This window comes from Sinohyriopsis cumingii, chromosome 14 (assembly GCF_028554795.1).
Source record: "Sinohyriopsis cumingii isolate HCF-2022 chromosome 14, ASM2855479v2, whole genome shotgun sequence".
NCBI lineage: Eukaryota > Metazoa > Mollusca > Bivalvia > Unionida > Unionidae > Sinohyriopsis > Sinohyriopsis cumingii.
Window position 1 is genome coordinate 35952607 of NC_142974.1, and position 15489 is coordinate 35968095.

At 36.5% G+C, this 15489-nt stretch overlaps 1 protein-coding gene across 2 annotated transcripts in view; it reads left to right on the forward strand.

Annotated features, from left to right (window-relative positions):
• The first annotated feature begins 6949 nt into the window (after positions 1-6949).
• LOC149783576 (solute carrier organic anion transporter family member 4A1-like) overlaps positions 6950-15489 on the forward strand; it is a 36974-nt gene continuing 28434 nt past the window's right edge. For both annotated transcript variants that reach the window (XR_016413625.1, XM_089931836.1), the window contains exons 1-4: positions 6950-7261; positions 13351-13632; positions 13933-14094; positions 15262-15364. Coding sequence is in view for 1 of the 2 variants with exons in the window: in XM_089931836.1 (XP_089787962.1) it covers positions 7054-7261; positions 13351-13632; positions 13933-14094; positions 15262-15364 (755 nt within the window). In the remaining variant the exon portion in view is untranslated. The remainder of the gene's footprint in view (positions 7262-13350; positions 13633-13932; positions 14095-15261; positions 15365-15489) is intronic.

Consider the following 15489-nt stretch of genomic DNA (forward strand, 5'->3'; position numbering starts at 1 on the left):
TGTAAAATTTGTTAACTTCATACGAATTATATACCATGTACAACATGTCTACATCTACTTCAATAGGACAAATACCCTGTACAATTTGTCTACTCATACTAACTATATACCATGTACAACATGTCTAGATCTACTTCAATAGGACAAATACCCTGTACAATTTGTTAACTTCATACTAACTGTATACCATGTACATGTCTACATCTACTTCAATAGGATTAATACCCTGTAACATTTTTTAACTTATACGAATTATATACCATGTACAACATGTCTACATCTACCGGTACTTACGTAGGACAAATAGCCGGTACAGTTTGTCTACTTCATACTAATTATATATCAGGTACATGTCTAAAACTAATTCAGTAGGATTAATACCCTGTACAATTTGTCTACTTCATACTAACTATATACCATGTACAACATGTCTACATCTACTTCAATAGGATTAATACCCTGCAAATTTTGTTAACTTCAAACGAATTATATACCATGTACAACATGTCTACATCTACTTCAGTAGGATTAATACCCTGTAAAATTTGTTAACTTCATACGAATTATATACCATGTACAACATGTCTACATCTACTTCAGTAGGATTAATACCCTGTAAAATTTGTTAACTTCGTACCAATTATATACCATGTACAACATGTCTACATCTACTTCAATAGGATTAATACCCTATAAAATTTGTTAACTTCATACGAATTATATACCATGTACAACATGTCTACATCTACTTCAGTAGGATTAATACCCTGTAAAATTTGTTAACTTCATACGAATTATATACCATGTACAACATGTCTACATCTACTTCAGTAGGATTAATACCCTGTAAAATTTGTTAACTTCGTACGAATTATATACCATGTACAACATGTCTACATCTACTTCAGTAGGATTAATACCCTGTAAAATTTGTTAACTTCGTACGAATTATATACCATGTACATGTCTGCATCTACTTCAATAGGATTAATACCCTGTACAATTCGTCTGCTTCATATGAATTATATATTCAGTGCAATAGGTCTATTTAATGCGAATTATATATCCAGTACAACAAATCTACCGAAAACGAATTTATTCCCTGTACAATAGATTTACTAATGCTTAATAAGAATTGATACCCTGTACAGTTTGTCTGCTTCATACGAATTATATATTCAGTACAATGGGTATATTCATACGAATTATATCCAGTGCAACATGTCTACCGAATACGAATTAATACCATCTATAACGTATTTACTTCTACTTCATACTAATTTATACCCTTTACAATTTTTCTACTTCATACGAATTATATATTCAGTACATCAGGTCTATTTCATACGAATTTTATACCCGGTAAAATAAATTTACGTCATAAGAATTAAAACCGTGTAAAACAGGTTTACTTCATAAGAGTTAATACCCCTTTAACAGGTCTACTTCATTCGAATTAATACCCTGTACAAAAGTTATACTTCATTCGAATTAATACCTATACAAAAGTTATACTTCATACGAATTAATGCCCTGTACAAAAATTATACTTCATACGAATTATATACCCTGTAAAACAGTTATACGTCATATGAATTAATTCCCTGTACAACACGTCTCCATCATACGACATTTAAACTCTGTACAACACGTATCGTTCATACGAATTACTACCCTGTACAACAGGTCTACTTCACACGAATTAATACCCTGTACAGCAGGTCTACATGATATGAATTATATACCCAGTACAACATATCTACTTCATAAGCACTAATACCCTCAAAACACGTCTATTTCAACTTCATAAGATTTAATAACCTTTCAACGGGTAGACTTCATACGAAATAATTCCCTGTACAACAGTTTTACTTTATACGAATTAATACCCTGCACAGCAGCTCTACTTTATAGGAATTAAAACCCTGTACAACAGCTCTACTTTATACGAATTAATATCCTGTTCAACATGTCTACTTTATACGAATTAATACCCTGTATAACATGTCTACTTCATACGAAATAATACCCTGCACAACAGCTCTACTTTATACGAATTAATACGCTGTACATCAGCTCTACTTTATACGAATTAAAACTCTGTACAACAGCTCTACTCTATACGAATTAATGCCCAGTACAACATGTCTACTGTATACGAACTAATGCCCAGTACAACATGTCTACTGTATACGAATTAATGCCCAGTACAACATGTCTACTTTATACGAATTAATACCCTGTACAACAGCTCTACTTCATACGAACTAAAACCCTGTACACCTGCTCTACTTCATACGAATGAAAACCCTATACAACAGATGTACTTCATACGAATTAAAACCATGTACAACAGCTCTACTTCATACGAATCAATACCATGTAAAAGTTCACTTAAACTTTATAAGAAGTTCTGAAACTAAAATAAAGATAAATAATCAAAATTAAAGGTCGTCAGCAAATTAAATAACCGTGACCTGAATTATTTATCATCTGGGAAAATCATTTTCATATGGCTAATAATCCTAATTTGTGTACTATTGGAACATGAATGGGTCATTAATGAACCAACGAAAGCTTGACAAATTTGTATGATATATTATCCAAATATGATCCCGACACAAGCGAAAAGGTTTGTTATCAATTGAATCTTTGCCTGTGGTCTAGTGTTTCATTTCCGTGTAAAACATTGACATAAGTTGAGGTCCTACGCATATTTATATGGTGTTAAGTCGAATGTTGACCCCTGTCTCCGTTCCCAACCATGTATCAGGAAGGAAATATAATTGTCTCAAGCGTCATGGATACACTTTAGACTATGCCAATTACGTATTACTTACACCCTTGAGTAGGGTCAATTAGCTTCCTTGTTTGTGACATTATACCGTACTTACGGATTAGAATCTCAAACTCGTACATTGGCCTGGGGATACTACTCCCTGATCTGGACCCCTTAAATTTCATGCAGAGTCGACTGATACCGAAGTAGATCTGTAGACTATATCTACTTACTCTATATTACAACTCGGAAACGTCTCATGGAATAGACTGTGATACTGTTTTTAATTATTCGTGTCTCAGTATTGAGTACTGTTTTTATTGTTTCGTGTCTCAGTGTGTAGTACTGTTTTTATGTTTCGTGTCTCAGTGTGTAGTACTGTTTTTATTATTTCGTGTCTCAGTCTGGACTGCTGTTTCTACTGTTTGTTGTCCCAGTCTAGAGTAACGTTTCTACTATTTGGTGTCACAGTCTGGAGTAGTTTCTACTGTTTGTTGTCCCAGTTTCGAATACTGTTTCTAATGTTTGGTGTCCTAGTCTGGAATACTCCTTCCACTATTTGCTAACCAAACACTGAGATAAATGCAAAGTTACAACATTGTTTGAATAAGATAAACTACCAATGTACATCACAATTGAAATAGTGTTCCCGGGATTGAGTCCAAACGCGACGAACCAAATAACAGTTTACATTGAAATGCGATATCATCAACAACATTGTAAATATCACAACACCTGACATTCTCAAGCCTGCATTTGCCAGAACAAGATAATAAAAAAAAGGACAATACATAAAACGTTATGACCACATCAATGAGCGGCTTTGTCGGAGATTGGGGTGGGGTGCTGTACGAATCGTACATGAGTAATTAATGACAAAAGGAAATTGCAAATGTTGATGCTTTTTTTAAACTAAACTTTGGTAAACGGCAAATAAACATCTATGTTAACGTGTCGCTAAATATTTAATGATATTATCTTAAAACCCTGACCGTCCCACCCGTAGCAAGTGGATAGGCTCCTTCCTATTCATTATGCTGGGCATTGAAACCGCTTGGCCATCTTCATGACCTAAATCAGTGTGCTGAGCTTTTCGACTCTCACAAGTAGAATTTTCAACAATTCCCTTGATGCATATATTAGGTGTGTGTGTTTAGTAATTAGACATGGGAATAATTCTTTGTATTAAGTGTTTGAGTTATGTTTTGAACTGCATGGCGTGAATACTCATATTTGGCTTGGAAAGGCTTACTAGTGATGGTACCTATTTAACAAGAAAAAAGACACTGTTGTGAAATTAGTGTCTTCATATGTGTTCACTAAGTGGTTAGATAAAAATTAGTCGTAATGTTCTCCCTTGTACAAATCTTTCAGTTGGCAACGACGTTTGTCTTGATGTCATTCGATACAGGGGAAATCCCTGGATCTCAAGTCACGCTCATGTTCTTTCGATAGAGACTCCTACGTGTATCAATTCATAAAAAACTGTTTTAAGAAAACAACAAATATTTTATTTTACTCGTTTTGTTTTTTGACTTATATGATCATGATATTATATGTTGGGCAACTTAAATTCTCCAAAGGGCAAGTTGAATGTTTCTGACAATTAGCTGTAGAACAAGCTGTCTTTAAAAGAAAGCAACAAAAACGCCCAGTTTAGACTATAAAATGTGGCACTCTAAATGTTGTTTCGAATCAGACTGAAGTTTAGATAGGTTACTGTATAAGCCAGGAGTATGTAGTCAAACCTGTTATAAATGTGACTTTATGAACAAATAACATGGGGATTGGAAACTCCAGAGAGCTGCCAAGTCTGACCAGTTTCATATTGATACGCAAATAACGTTCCCATTGGTCGGTTAAGCGGTAAGTTCAAAGTCATAGCGTGAATATGACCTAACGGTGATTCCTAGCCAGCATGATGGTGTTAGCTGCAGTAATGCTTTGTTGTAAAGCACCCTACTACCATCCAGAGTACATGTTATAGGTCCAGAGTGCCCGATCCGTCTAAGAAGTGATCGATCGGTCTAAGAGGCTCACCTTTGCAGATCACTCACCTCTATGAGTTTGAGTGTCAGGTGTGGCCAGCGTGAGTTTGAGTGTCACGTGTGGGCAACGTGAGTTTGAGTGTCAGGTGTGGCCAGCGTGAATTTGAGTGTCAGTTGCGGACAACGCAAGTTTGTGTCAAGTGTGACCAACGTGGGTATGTGTTAAAGCTTTCCAGTAGCTTACCTTGGTTCGTTGGTTCTGCGCTGACAAATGGCGTTAAACACAGAAAACAACGAAACGCTAAAGTTAACCTTCATTTTCAAAGTTTTAGTATTAAAATTTGGAAAGCAAATAAATCATTGAGTTAAAATGAATGCTTTTTTTTTCATAAAAATATCTTATAAAAGTGTAAACTGCATTCAAGTACATTAAATATAATTTTTTCAAGTGGTTTACAAAAGCCATGGCGCAAATCTTATACGCATATACAACATTTATTTTGTACGTATAATTTATCCAAAGTTGTTGCTTCAATATCCCAGAAGAATTACCCCCCCCCCCCACGTCCTCAGGAATGTAGAATGGTTCCAAATTTAACCGCATATAGCCTGTAGAATGGGACCAAATTACACTCCTATGACCTGTAAAATGGGTCCATATTACGTTCCTTAGTGCCTGAAGATTGGGTCTAAATCACACCATCTACGGTCGCAGGAATGTATACTTGGTCTAAATTACACCTTCTACATCCTCAGGAATGTAAAATGGGTATAAAGTACATCCCCAACGAAATGAAAAGAGATCCACTACGGAATCAAGAACGGGTCCGAATTACACCCCATACAGAATGTATAATGGGTCCAAATTACACTCCCTACTGCCTGGGGGACTGTATGATCGGTCCAACTTGCGCGCTCTACGACCTCAGGGATGTAGAATGTGTCCAAAGTAAGGCCACTGCGGAATGTATTTTAGGTCCAAATTACACTCCCTACGGGCCTGGGGACTGTAGAGTCGTTCCAAACTACAGTCTCTACGACTTCAGGAAAGTAGAATTGGTCCAAATTACACACCATGTGGCCTCAGGAATTTAGAATGGGTCCAAATTACACCCCTTACGGCCCCAGTACTGTAGAGTATGTCTAATGTCCCCAAATGCATGTTGTAACAGGCTACTATTGTTTGAAGATGTTAATATGCCTGAAACTTTACCGAAAGAATCGGGTTTGAATTCTTCCTTCAGATCAGTCCGATGTGGATACTGTGGTAAGCAGTTGGGAAGGCACTTTAATTCAATTGTCTCTGCACTAAATACACAACTAGTGTTGCTAAAACGTAAACATATCAAACGAAACTACAACCAAATGCACAAGTGCACTCATGCGTAATTTGTCAATTACAAGATACGATTCTTACGGTATTGAGGAAATATATTGGTAGTATAGTTTACGTAATCTGTGCCATAAATTAACTTCTTTGGCCACCTAAAAATAAAATAAGCTTACGATCTTACATTGCACTCATCTTCGCTAGCCAAGGTTCCGATAACCCAATATACACCTTGGCGGATCGAACAGCTACAACGGTGCTTTGTCCTAGCGACATCTATTGGATTTCATGTGTTGCCTCCTTTCGTATTTTAAGCCAACTAACCAATAACTTTGTGCATTGTACATCGGCCGTACACGGTGGAGGAAATTGACATAAAAAGGATACTTAATAAGTTTAACGTCAACAGTATGAATATGTTGCAGAGGGAAGCCATTAAAGGTGTATTTGTGTGAAAGGTATTTGTGCAAACACGGACCGGCAGTAGAAAATTGTTTATTTATCAGTCCATAAAAGTGTACTCCCTTTGATTTGATCATGTAGGAACAGTGTTCAAATTTGAACAACTTAATTTTGATTGCCGTCGCATCCATTGAAATTCACAGACCCGAAGCTCATACATGTCTGTTTGATACGGCAAGGTCTAGATAGGGTTATTGTAATATTGGCTAGCGAAGATGACAGTGCACTAGGAACTTCATTTTCATAACATTAGAGCACCAGTGATATTTAGGGATCTTGGCAGTTAGTGGTGTTGGTAGGGAGTTTTCAATCCCCATGAATGTATGTCTCAGAATAAACAGTTGATACATTAATAAAGAAATAAAATTAAACAAACATTTTTCTTCCTTCAGAAGGTTCCACGACAGCCAAGCCTAGCCCGGTCCAGGCGCGGGGTTTCAGCTAACGTCGATGAGCTGGTACCGCTGGCAGCTGAAAGCCCTGATGTAGATGATATGACAGAAATTATGGTTGATAGTCATGAAAAAGTCTCAGATGTTCATACGGCCAGTTTAACTGAAAATGGGGGTATGTTCAAAGACGTGTCGAAGGAAGTTCAAGGAACGGAGTGCGGATATGGGAGTTGTAAGCCACAATGGTTACAGAGATTGAACAATCCAAAATGTTTACTGGTCTTTCTGAGCGGGTTTGCAATGCTTCAAGGTAAGGTCTACGGGCCTAGATTCCAATTAGGGAGATATGTTCAGATTTCAAAATACCATATGTAAACACAATTAATCATTAATTCTAACGATATTTTCAAATAAAAAATAACGAACAAATCATCAGATTAACTAATTCATCTCCTGCAGTACAAATATCTGACTCTTAACAGCAAATTTGAACCATAACTAAATTATGGTCTGGTTCGTATATCCAGTCATTCAAAACCCGTCAAGTTTGATGCGTGTCGTATTCAGATCACTCCAGTTTTATCTTTTAATTTCAGACCGAGTAATACATATTAATGAAACTTTGATATGGCATAGAACATCTTACTACTTGTTCTGAGTTTTTTTGGTTGAGGTAGAGTGGAGGTGGGGGCCTTCAGCAATTAGTAATCATCGTAGTACATAACATTTCCGGAAAATTAATATACTTTAAACAACTGTGAAAAAATCACTTCTGTTTCATTAAAAAAATATTTATTAATTATGCTGTTCAAAGTTCATATATGTTTACTATTGTCATTGCTACTTTTGGTCACACTTAAACTAGTATTACTCTGTTTGATTGTGGGTTACTCATTACACGTAATTTCTTGTTTGGCAAGGAAATCAATCAACAATCAATCATGAAAATAAGTAGGGCTTTCAAGTTGTTATATATATTTGATTTAATTTTCATTTGATTTAATTTAATTGCTTGTTTGTTAGTTTAAATTTTTTAAATTCCATTACATGCTATTGTAATGTAGCTTTATTTACTGGAGTTGACATTATCCAGAAATCCAGTTCAGTTCTGTTTGACCTGACTGTTTTCTGTAAACAACTAATAATAGAAAAATTGTATCTAGAGCTGACCTAGTTCCTGACCGTGATTCAGAACCAGTAAAAGTTGAAGTAAACAACTTTTTTTTCATTATTTGTTTTTATTCTTCCTCAGAGTAAGAATCATGAAGTGAAATCGAGGTCATACTTGGAGTACGTGACACATAACGTGTATCACTTAGGTTTTTCCGGTGGTTTGATTCACGTCTAGGCATCTGTTCGCGTCGTAGCTAGATTCATTATTGTTGTTTTGAGAAAGAATAGTCTTTACTTTCCTTAACACTTGAGAAGTTAAAAAGCTTTTTTTCTGTGACCAGTTTTTGGGCTAATTATTTGGTTTTCTTCAAATTATTTGGATTCCAAGAGATTATTTTTTCCCCAGGATAACTGTGTGCTCTAAATTAATTCTTGGACAAAGACAGTTATCGAGTTATCGAAATTTACACAGAATTCAAACACTGGAATATTATTATCTTTATTCAACAAAGAGCTGTTGACACAACAGTACGACGCTGACAACAGCATACGTCATTGCCTTCCATTTTGGATTTCATTAGGATTCGAACTCAGTTTCATTAGGACTTTTTATTACTAGGACTTCTGTTTTTAATTCTTGGATTATTTTTGGATTTGATTCGTAAAACCGTACGTTCTTTTCCTCATTTTTACCTTTTTTGTTCATGGGAAGTAAATTATTTGTTAAATTTCACAAAGCTTATTGTCTTCACTTTTTTTCTTTTTACGTTTTGTAAGTGCCTAAACACATAACAAGGTACCCATCCGGATGACGTTAAAGACGATGAAAGATCTAGCCTCATATGAACATATTTTTTTATATAGATACGTGGGTGGAATAATTTGAATTTTTATTTTCATTATTGTGATATATACCATGGTCTGGTCATTAACACTTACAGTTTCGACCGACATGACCTGCTGGGCGCTTACAGACATGGAATCAACAAAGGGGTATAAAAGGATTTTTATTGGCAGCTCCACGGTTGATTATCATTTCCATATACGGCTTTTTGCAAGGTTATCCATAGCGTCAAAGCCTTGCAAATGTAAGAATCTACAATATTCTGGAAGAACATAATATATAATTTAAAAGTTAAACCAAAAGATTGTAACGATATGCACCTTTGTAACTAAATACTTGATACAATATTTCATAAGGATTAATGGACCACTCCGGTGGCCTAAGTGGTTGGAGCGTCCTTCTCGAGGGCTGTCCGAGACATACCAAAGACTCGTAGAAATGGTATTTACAAATGACTCGCTTGGCGTTCAGCACTAAGAGGTTAGTGTTAGGACTGACGATAATGTGACTGGGGTGGGTCATCGTACTTAATGTCTGCGGCACGATGCCCCATTGCTAGACATCCTTATAAGCTGCCACAATGCAGACATCGTAGCAATATGACTGAAATATTGTTTTAGCTACGTTAAAAATCCAAATCACACAAACGCAGATAAGGGTAAATAAAACTAAATACACGCATCATAATGGTACCATGTGGATTTTTGTCCAGATTTAAAGTAAAATAAAAATCATTTTCATTAATTTATGTTTTTTTTGTGTGGATAGATAGATAGATACATAGATACATACAGTCAATGTACAAAAAAAAAAACTTTCACCAAAAGCCCCGTGTATGTGAATGTTCCGTATTAGTTTTTTGATTGATGATTCTTCGTTTGACGTTTCATCTTATGAAGGAAATCCCTTCTGTGTCAAGCTAATAAGCCCTATTTTCTATGTCAAGATAAAATGCCCTATATGCTATGCCAGGTTAATAGGCCTATATGCTATGTCAAGCTAATGTGCCCATTCTGCTATTTCAGGCTAATATGCCATATATGCTATGACAGGCTAATATGCCATATATGCTATGTCAAGCTATTATTCGCTATATGCTATGTCAAGCTAATATGTCTTTATGCTATGCCATGTTAATATGCCCTAAATGCTATGTCAGGTTAATATACCCTATATGCTATGTCGGGCTAATATGCCCTATACGCTGTTTCAAGCTAATATGTCCTAAATGCCATATCAAACTAATATGCCCTATATGCAGTGTCAGGTTAATATGCCCACTATGCACTGTCATGCTTATATGCACAATATGCAATGTCAGGCTAATATACTATATATGCTATGCCAGGTTTCTATGCCCTATATGCTATGTCAAGCTAATATGCCCTATATGCTATGTCGAGCTAATATGCTCTATATGCTATCTCAAGCTAATATGTACTGTTGCAAGCATTGTAGATGAACACAAGAGCCATCCGCGGATAAGCTGCGAAAATTTCATTTTAGTGCAATTGATCACGTTCGAAGTTTGAACATGTTGCATTTTAGTTAGGATGATCAGATGCATTAAAAGTTATGCAGCGATACATTCATTTTAAGACTTCTTTAAATGTCCGCATGTGAATTTACTAAGTCCCTGGTTTAACTAAATTTCTTCAACTTCAGCAACTATTGACTTAAATGAACATACATATGTATGACTGCTCCGTAGGGTAGTAATATGATAGTATTTTGGAAAGGGGTATGCCGCCTAGGGGTCTCCAAATGTATCTAACCATTGACTACATTAATTTTGGAAAGGGTATGCCCCCTAGGGGTCTCCAAAATGTATCTAAGCATTGACTACATTAATTTTGGATAGGGACATGCCGCCTAGGGGTCTCCAAAATGTATCTAACCATTGACTATATTAATTTTGGATAGGGGTCTGCCGCCTAGGGGTCTCCAAAATGTATCTAAGCATTGATTACATTAATTTTGGATAGAGGTGTGTCGCCTAGGGGTCTCCAAAATGTATCTAACCATTGACTACATTAATTTTGGATAGGGGTATGCCGCCTAAGGGTTTCCAAAATTCTTCTAAGCATTGACTACATTAATTTTAGATAGGGGTATGCCACTTAGGGGTCTCCAAAATGTATCAAAGAATTGACTACATTAGTTTTGGATAGAGGTGTGTCACCTAGGGGTCTCAAAAATGTATCTAACCATTGACTACATTAATTTTGGATAGGGGTCTGCCACCTAAGGGTCTCCAAAATGTATTTAAGCATTGACTACATTAATTTTGGATAGGGGTATGCCACCTAGGGGTCTCCAAAATGTATCTAAGCATTGACTACATTAATTTTGGATAGGGGTCTGCCGTCTAGGAGTCTCCAAAATGTATCTAAGCATTGACTACATTAATTTTGGATAGGGGTCTGCCGTCTAGGAGTCTCCATAATTTATCTAACGATTGACTACATTAAGTTTGGATAGAGGTGTGTCACCTAGGGGTCTCAGAAATGTATCTAACCATTGACTACATTAATTTTGGATAGGGGTATGCCGCCTAAGGGTCTCCAAAATGTATCTAAGCCTTGACTACATTAATTTTGGATAGGGGTATGCCACCTAGGGGTCTCCAAAATGTATCTAAGCCTTGACTACATTAATTTTGGATAGGGGTCTGCCACCTAAGGGTCTCCAAAATGTATCTAAGCCTTGACTACATTAATTTTGGATAGGGGTATGCCGCCTAAGGGTCTCCAAAATGTATCTAAGCCTTGACTACATTAATTTTGGATAGGGGTATGCCGCCTAAGGGTCTCCAAAATGTATCTAAGCATTGACTACATTAATTTTCGATAGGGGTATGCCACCTAGGGGTCTCCAAAATGTATCTAAGCATTGATTGCATTAATTTTGGATAGGGGTCTGCCGTCTAGGAGTCTCCAAAATGTATCTAACCATTGACTGCATTAAATTTGAATAGAAGTGTGTCACCTAGTGGTTTCCAAAATGTATCTGAGCATTGACTACATTAATTTTGGATAGGGGTATGTTGCCTATGGGTCTCCAAAATGTATCTAACCATTGACTGCATTAAATTTGAATAGAAGTGTGTCACCTAGTGGTTTCCAAAATGTATCTGAGCATTGACTACATTAATTTTGGATAGGGGTATGTTGCCTAGGTGTCTCCAGAATGTATCTAACGATTGACTACACTAATTTTGGATAGGGGTCTGCCGACTAGGAGTCTCCATAATTTATCTAACGATTGACTACATTAAGTTTGGATAGAAGTGTGTCACCTAGTGGTTTTCAAAATGTATCTAACGATTGACTACATTAATTTTGGATAGGGGTCTGCCGCCTGGGGTCCGAGAATGTATTCGGTCATTGACTACGGTAATTTTGGATAGGGGTATGCCGCCTGGGGCGTCTCCAAAATGTACCTAACCATTGACTACATTCATTTTGGATAGAGGTGTGTCACCTAGTGATCTCCAAAATGTATCGTACTATTGACTTCATCAATTTTGGATAGAGGTGTCACCTAGTGGTTTCCAAAATGTATCTAACCATTGACTACATTAATTTTGGATACGGGTATGCCGCCTTGGGGTCTCCAAAATATGTCTAACCACTGACAACGGTAATGTTGAACGCATGTACTTATTACTGTACTTATCATTAACTATGCTAATTATGAATGCACGTCCTGATTCCTATACGAATCACTGATTGTCTCGAAGTAGCAGTACTTGACTAACCTAACTGACCGAAAAGTGTTTATTCCTAATGAAAGCCCATATAAAATCAGTTGGTACAAATCTTTTATTTTTCACATTGCGTTAAACTACAATCACAACTTGAAAGTATCGAACCCCGGATGATCCATAACTGACCCATTCAATAGAGAGCATTAGGCAAATATAAAACTATCATGTAGGAAACGACACATGTTTAATGCGACGACGGGCTGGGTTAATATAATCACATCAGTGGTCACATCAGGGGCGTGGCTTCCATATTTCAAGAGGATGCAAGGCATATGAGTCCTCGAATATGGAGGGGGGCCGCGATGCCATCCAAAAATATATATTGTTTACACTACGGAAAGAAACTAGGAACAGGCAATATACCGCCCATTTAAACATCATTATTTTGGACACGCTAAATTGCTAATGCTAATGACATTGCAGGTGCCATCGATAAGCTTTGCATAGGGTCCCAAATATATAAGCTGATAACATTGTAGGTGCCCATCGATAAGCTCTGCATAGGGACCCAACTATATAAGCTAATAACATTGACAACGCCCATTGGAAAGCTTTGCATAGGGGCCCAAATATCGTAGCTACGCCACTGCATCACATTATTGGGAACTCCCTTACCGGACGTTATTTTAGCGTTTGTTACTTTCTTAATGTAAACTTGTTTTTTATAACACAGGCTTTGTTGTAAATGGGATTAACAACGTTAACACGTCCACAATTGAACGGCGGTTCCACCTGCCGAGCTCCCAAGTGGGGATCATCTCCAGTTCGTACGATTTGTCCGCCGCCATATTAGGGATTGTGATCAGTTACTACGGGTCTGGCCGGAACAAGGCACGATGGCTATGGATATTTGCCGTTGTCATGGGGTTGGGGTCTTTCATAATGGCATTACCTCACTTCACCACCGGCCACTATGAGTGGGGACAAAACGTCACTATAGGATGCCACAAAGACGGTATTGCGGTTACTTATTATATTCGATTTCTTTATATTGTTCTTTATACGATGTTTGTCCCTCTAAAATGATTTGGATCAGTATAAAACTTTATGTTAACCACTTCTCTAAGATATATTTGTGTAAAATTTGGTTGATGGGGACTCGTAGTATTGTCAAACATTGATATGAGATGTATTTGCACGTTACGTTATGTCAATATAAGCATATTAGAACGATTTGTACGCCATTTCTACAATGTTAAAATTAATAGGAATATATAAATGAATAAGGAAATAAATTAAATCACTTCCATTGCAGGCCGACAGGAGTCTTGTTATCGTGACATCACCCTACAGGCGTATCTTTACGTTCTGATATTGGGTCAGTTTTTACATGGACTAGGGGGAACAACTCTGTACACAGTCGGTGTTAGCTACATTGATGATAGCGTCCCCGCGGAAAGCTCGGCGTTGTATATAGGTATCCATGCATAACAAATTTTATATATATATATATATATATATATATATATATATATATATATATATATATGTGTGTGTGTGTGTGTGTGTGTGTGTGCGTGTGTGTGTGTGTGTGTGTAAAGACTTGCAAAATTTCAAATGTTAAGAGTCCGTCAAATGCAAAAGTTGGAATTGCGTTTGAAAAGCAAACCTCAAGTGAAGGAAGATTATAATTATGCATTTATCTATTTTATGAATGACAGTTGTATTGCTCAAAATGAAAACATTAGTTCTTATCTTGCTTTAACTATCAGAAATTAAGAAAAGATTACATTGTTTAAAACTTTAATATATATATATATCAAATTGTTAGCTGTCAAACACAGTTTATTTTTCTTTTGTTTCTATCATATTTTCTGAATTTCTCTTTCTTCATTCAATTTAACCAGTAGTTTTATGGTGAATAAATGTCAAGCTAGTTCTGCATAGACCTGTATCATTAATTTGAGGTCATTAGGACCAAGATTGAGCATGAGATAATGGTATGTGATTAACCATTCACTTTCTTTAGATGCTTATTATTATCACAATTGTTTATAAAGCACCATGTATACTGTGATTCTGTTTGTTTGCCCTCCATCACTCTGTCTGTGCATTACATCTCTTAAACTACTAGGTGAAATTTTCACTAAACGTTTTTGTTATGTGTGAATCAGCAAGAGGGATGCGATCCTTGGCTCCTGCCATTTGGGCCCTCAGAGCAGAATTCATCTATGGCTTCAGCCATTAGGGCCCTGATAAGTTAGGGCAGTTATACAAAACTTGTAACGATATTTTGAAATAGTTTTAAAGAAGGTATTACATATGCAATTACAGTAGGGCACGCAATATACTGTAAAGCTTTTTTTTATTACAATCACTCGGTGGGTTTTGTGGGTGGGGTAAGTCAGATGGGGTTGGTGTTGGGGTGTGGTAATCCATTTTTGGGTATATGCAGTAAAAACGTTAAATTTTAGATAGATAGCCACTTTGCGATAATTCCTTCCTTTTTTAGTCTACCAACCACGTTTTTATTGCACAACTTTAAGAAGTACATTTTTGTTACATGATGTAAAATAACATGCATATTATGTAGAGAAAGGAAGAATACAATTTAAAGGAAAACTATGTGTACATTTTATTTCAGGTGTGATGTACGCTTTTGCCACACTGGGACCGGCCTTGGGTTACATCATTGGTGGCCAAATGCTTAACGTCTATGTGGACTTTGACAAGGTGGATTCCAGCAGGTAAAAATTATATGTGGGGTTAGGGGTGTGATACAGACTTTGCTATTTTGAAAAGTCCATTAAATTTGGACATTTAAGCTGGAGCATCCAGAATTTGTTATCTGTGTTCATTGGGACAGTCAATT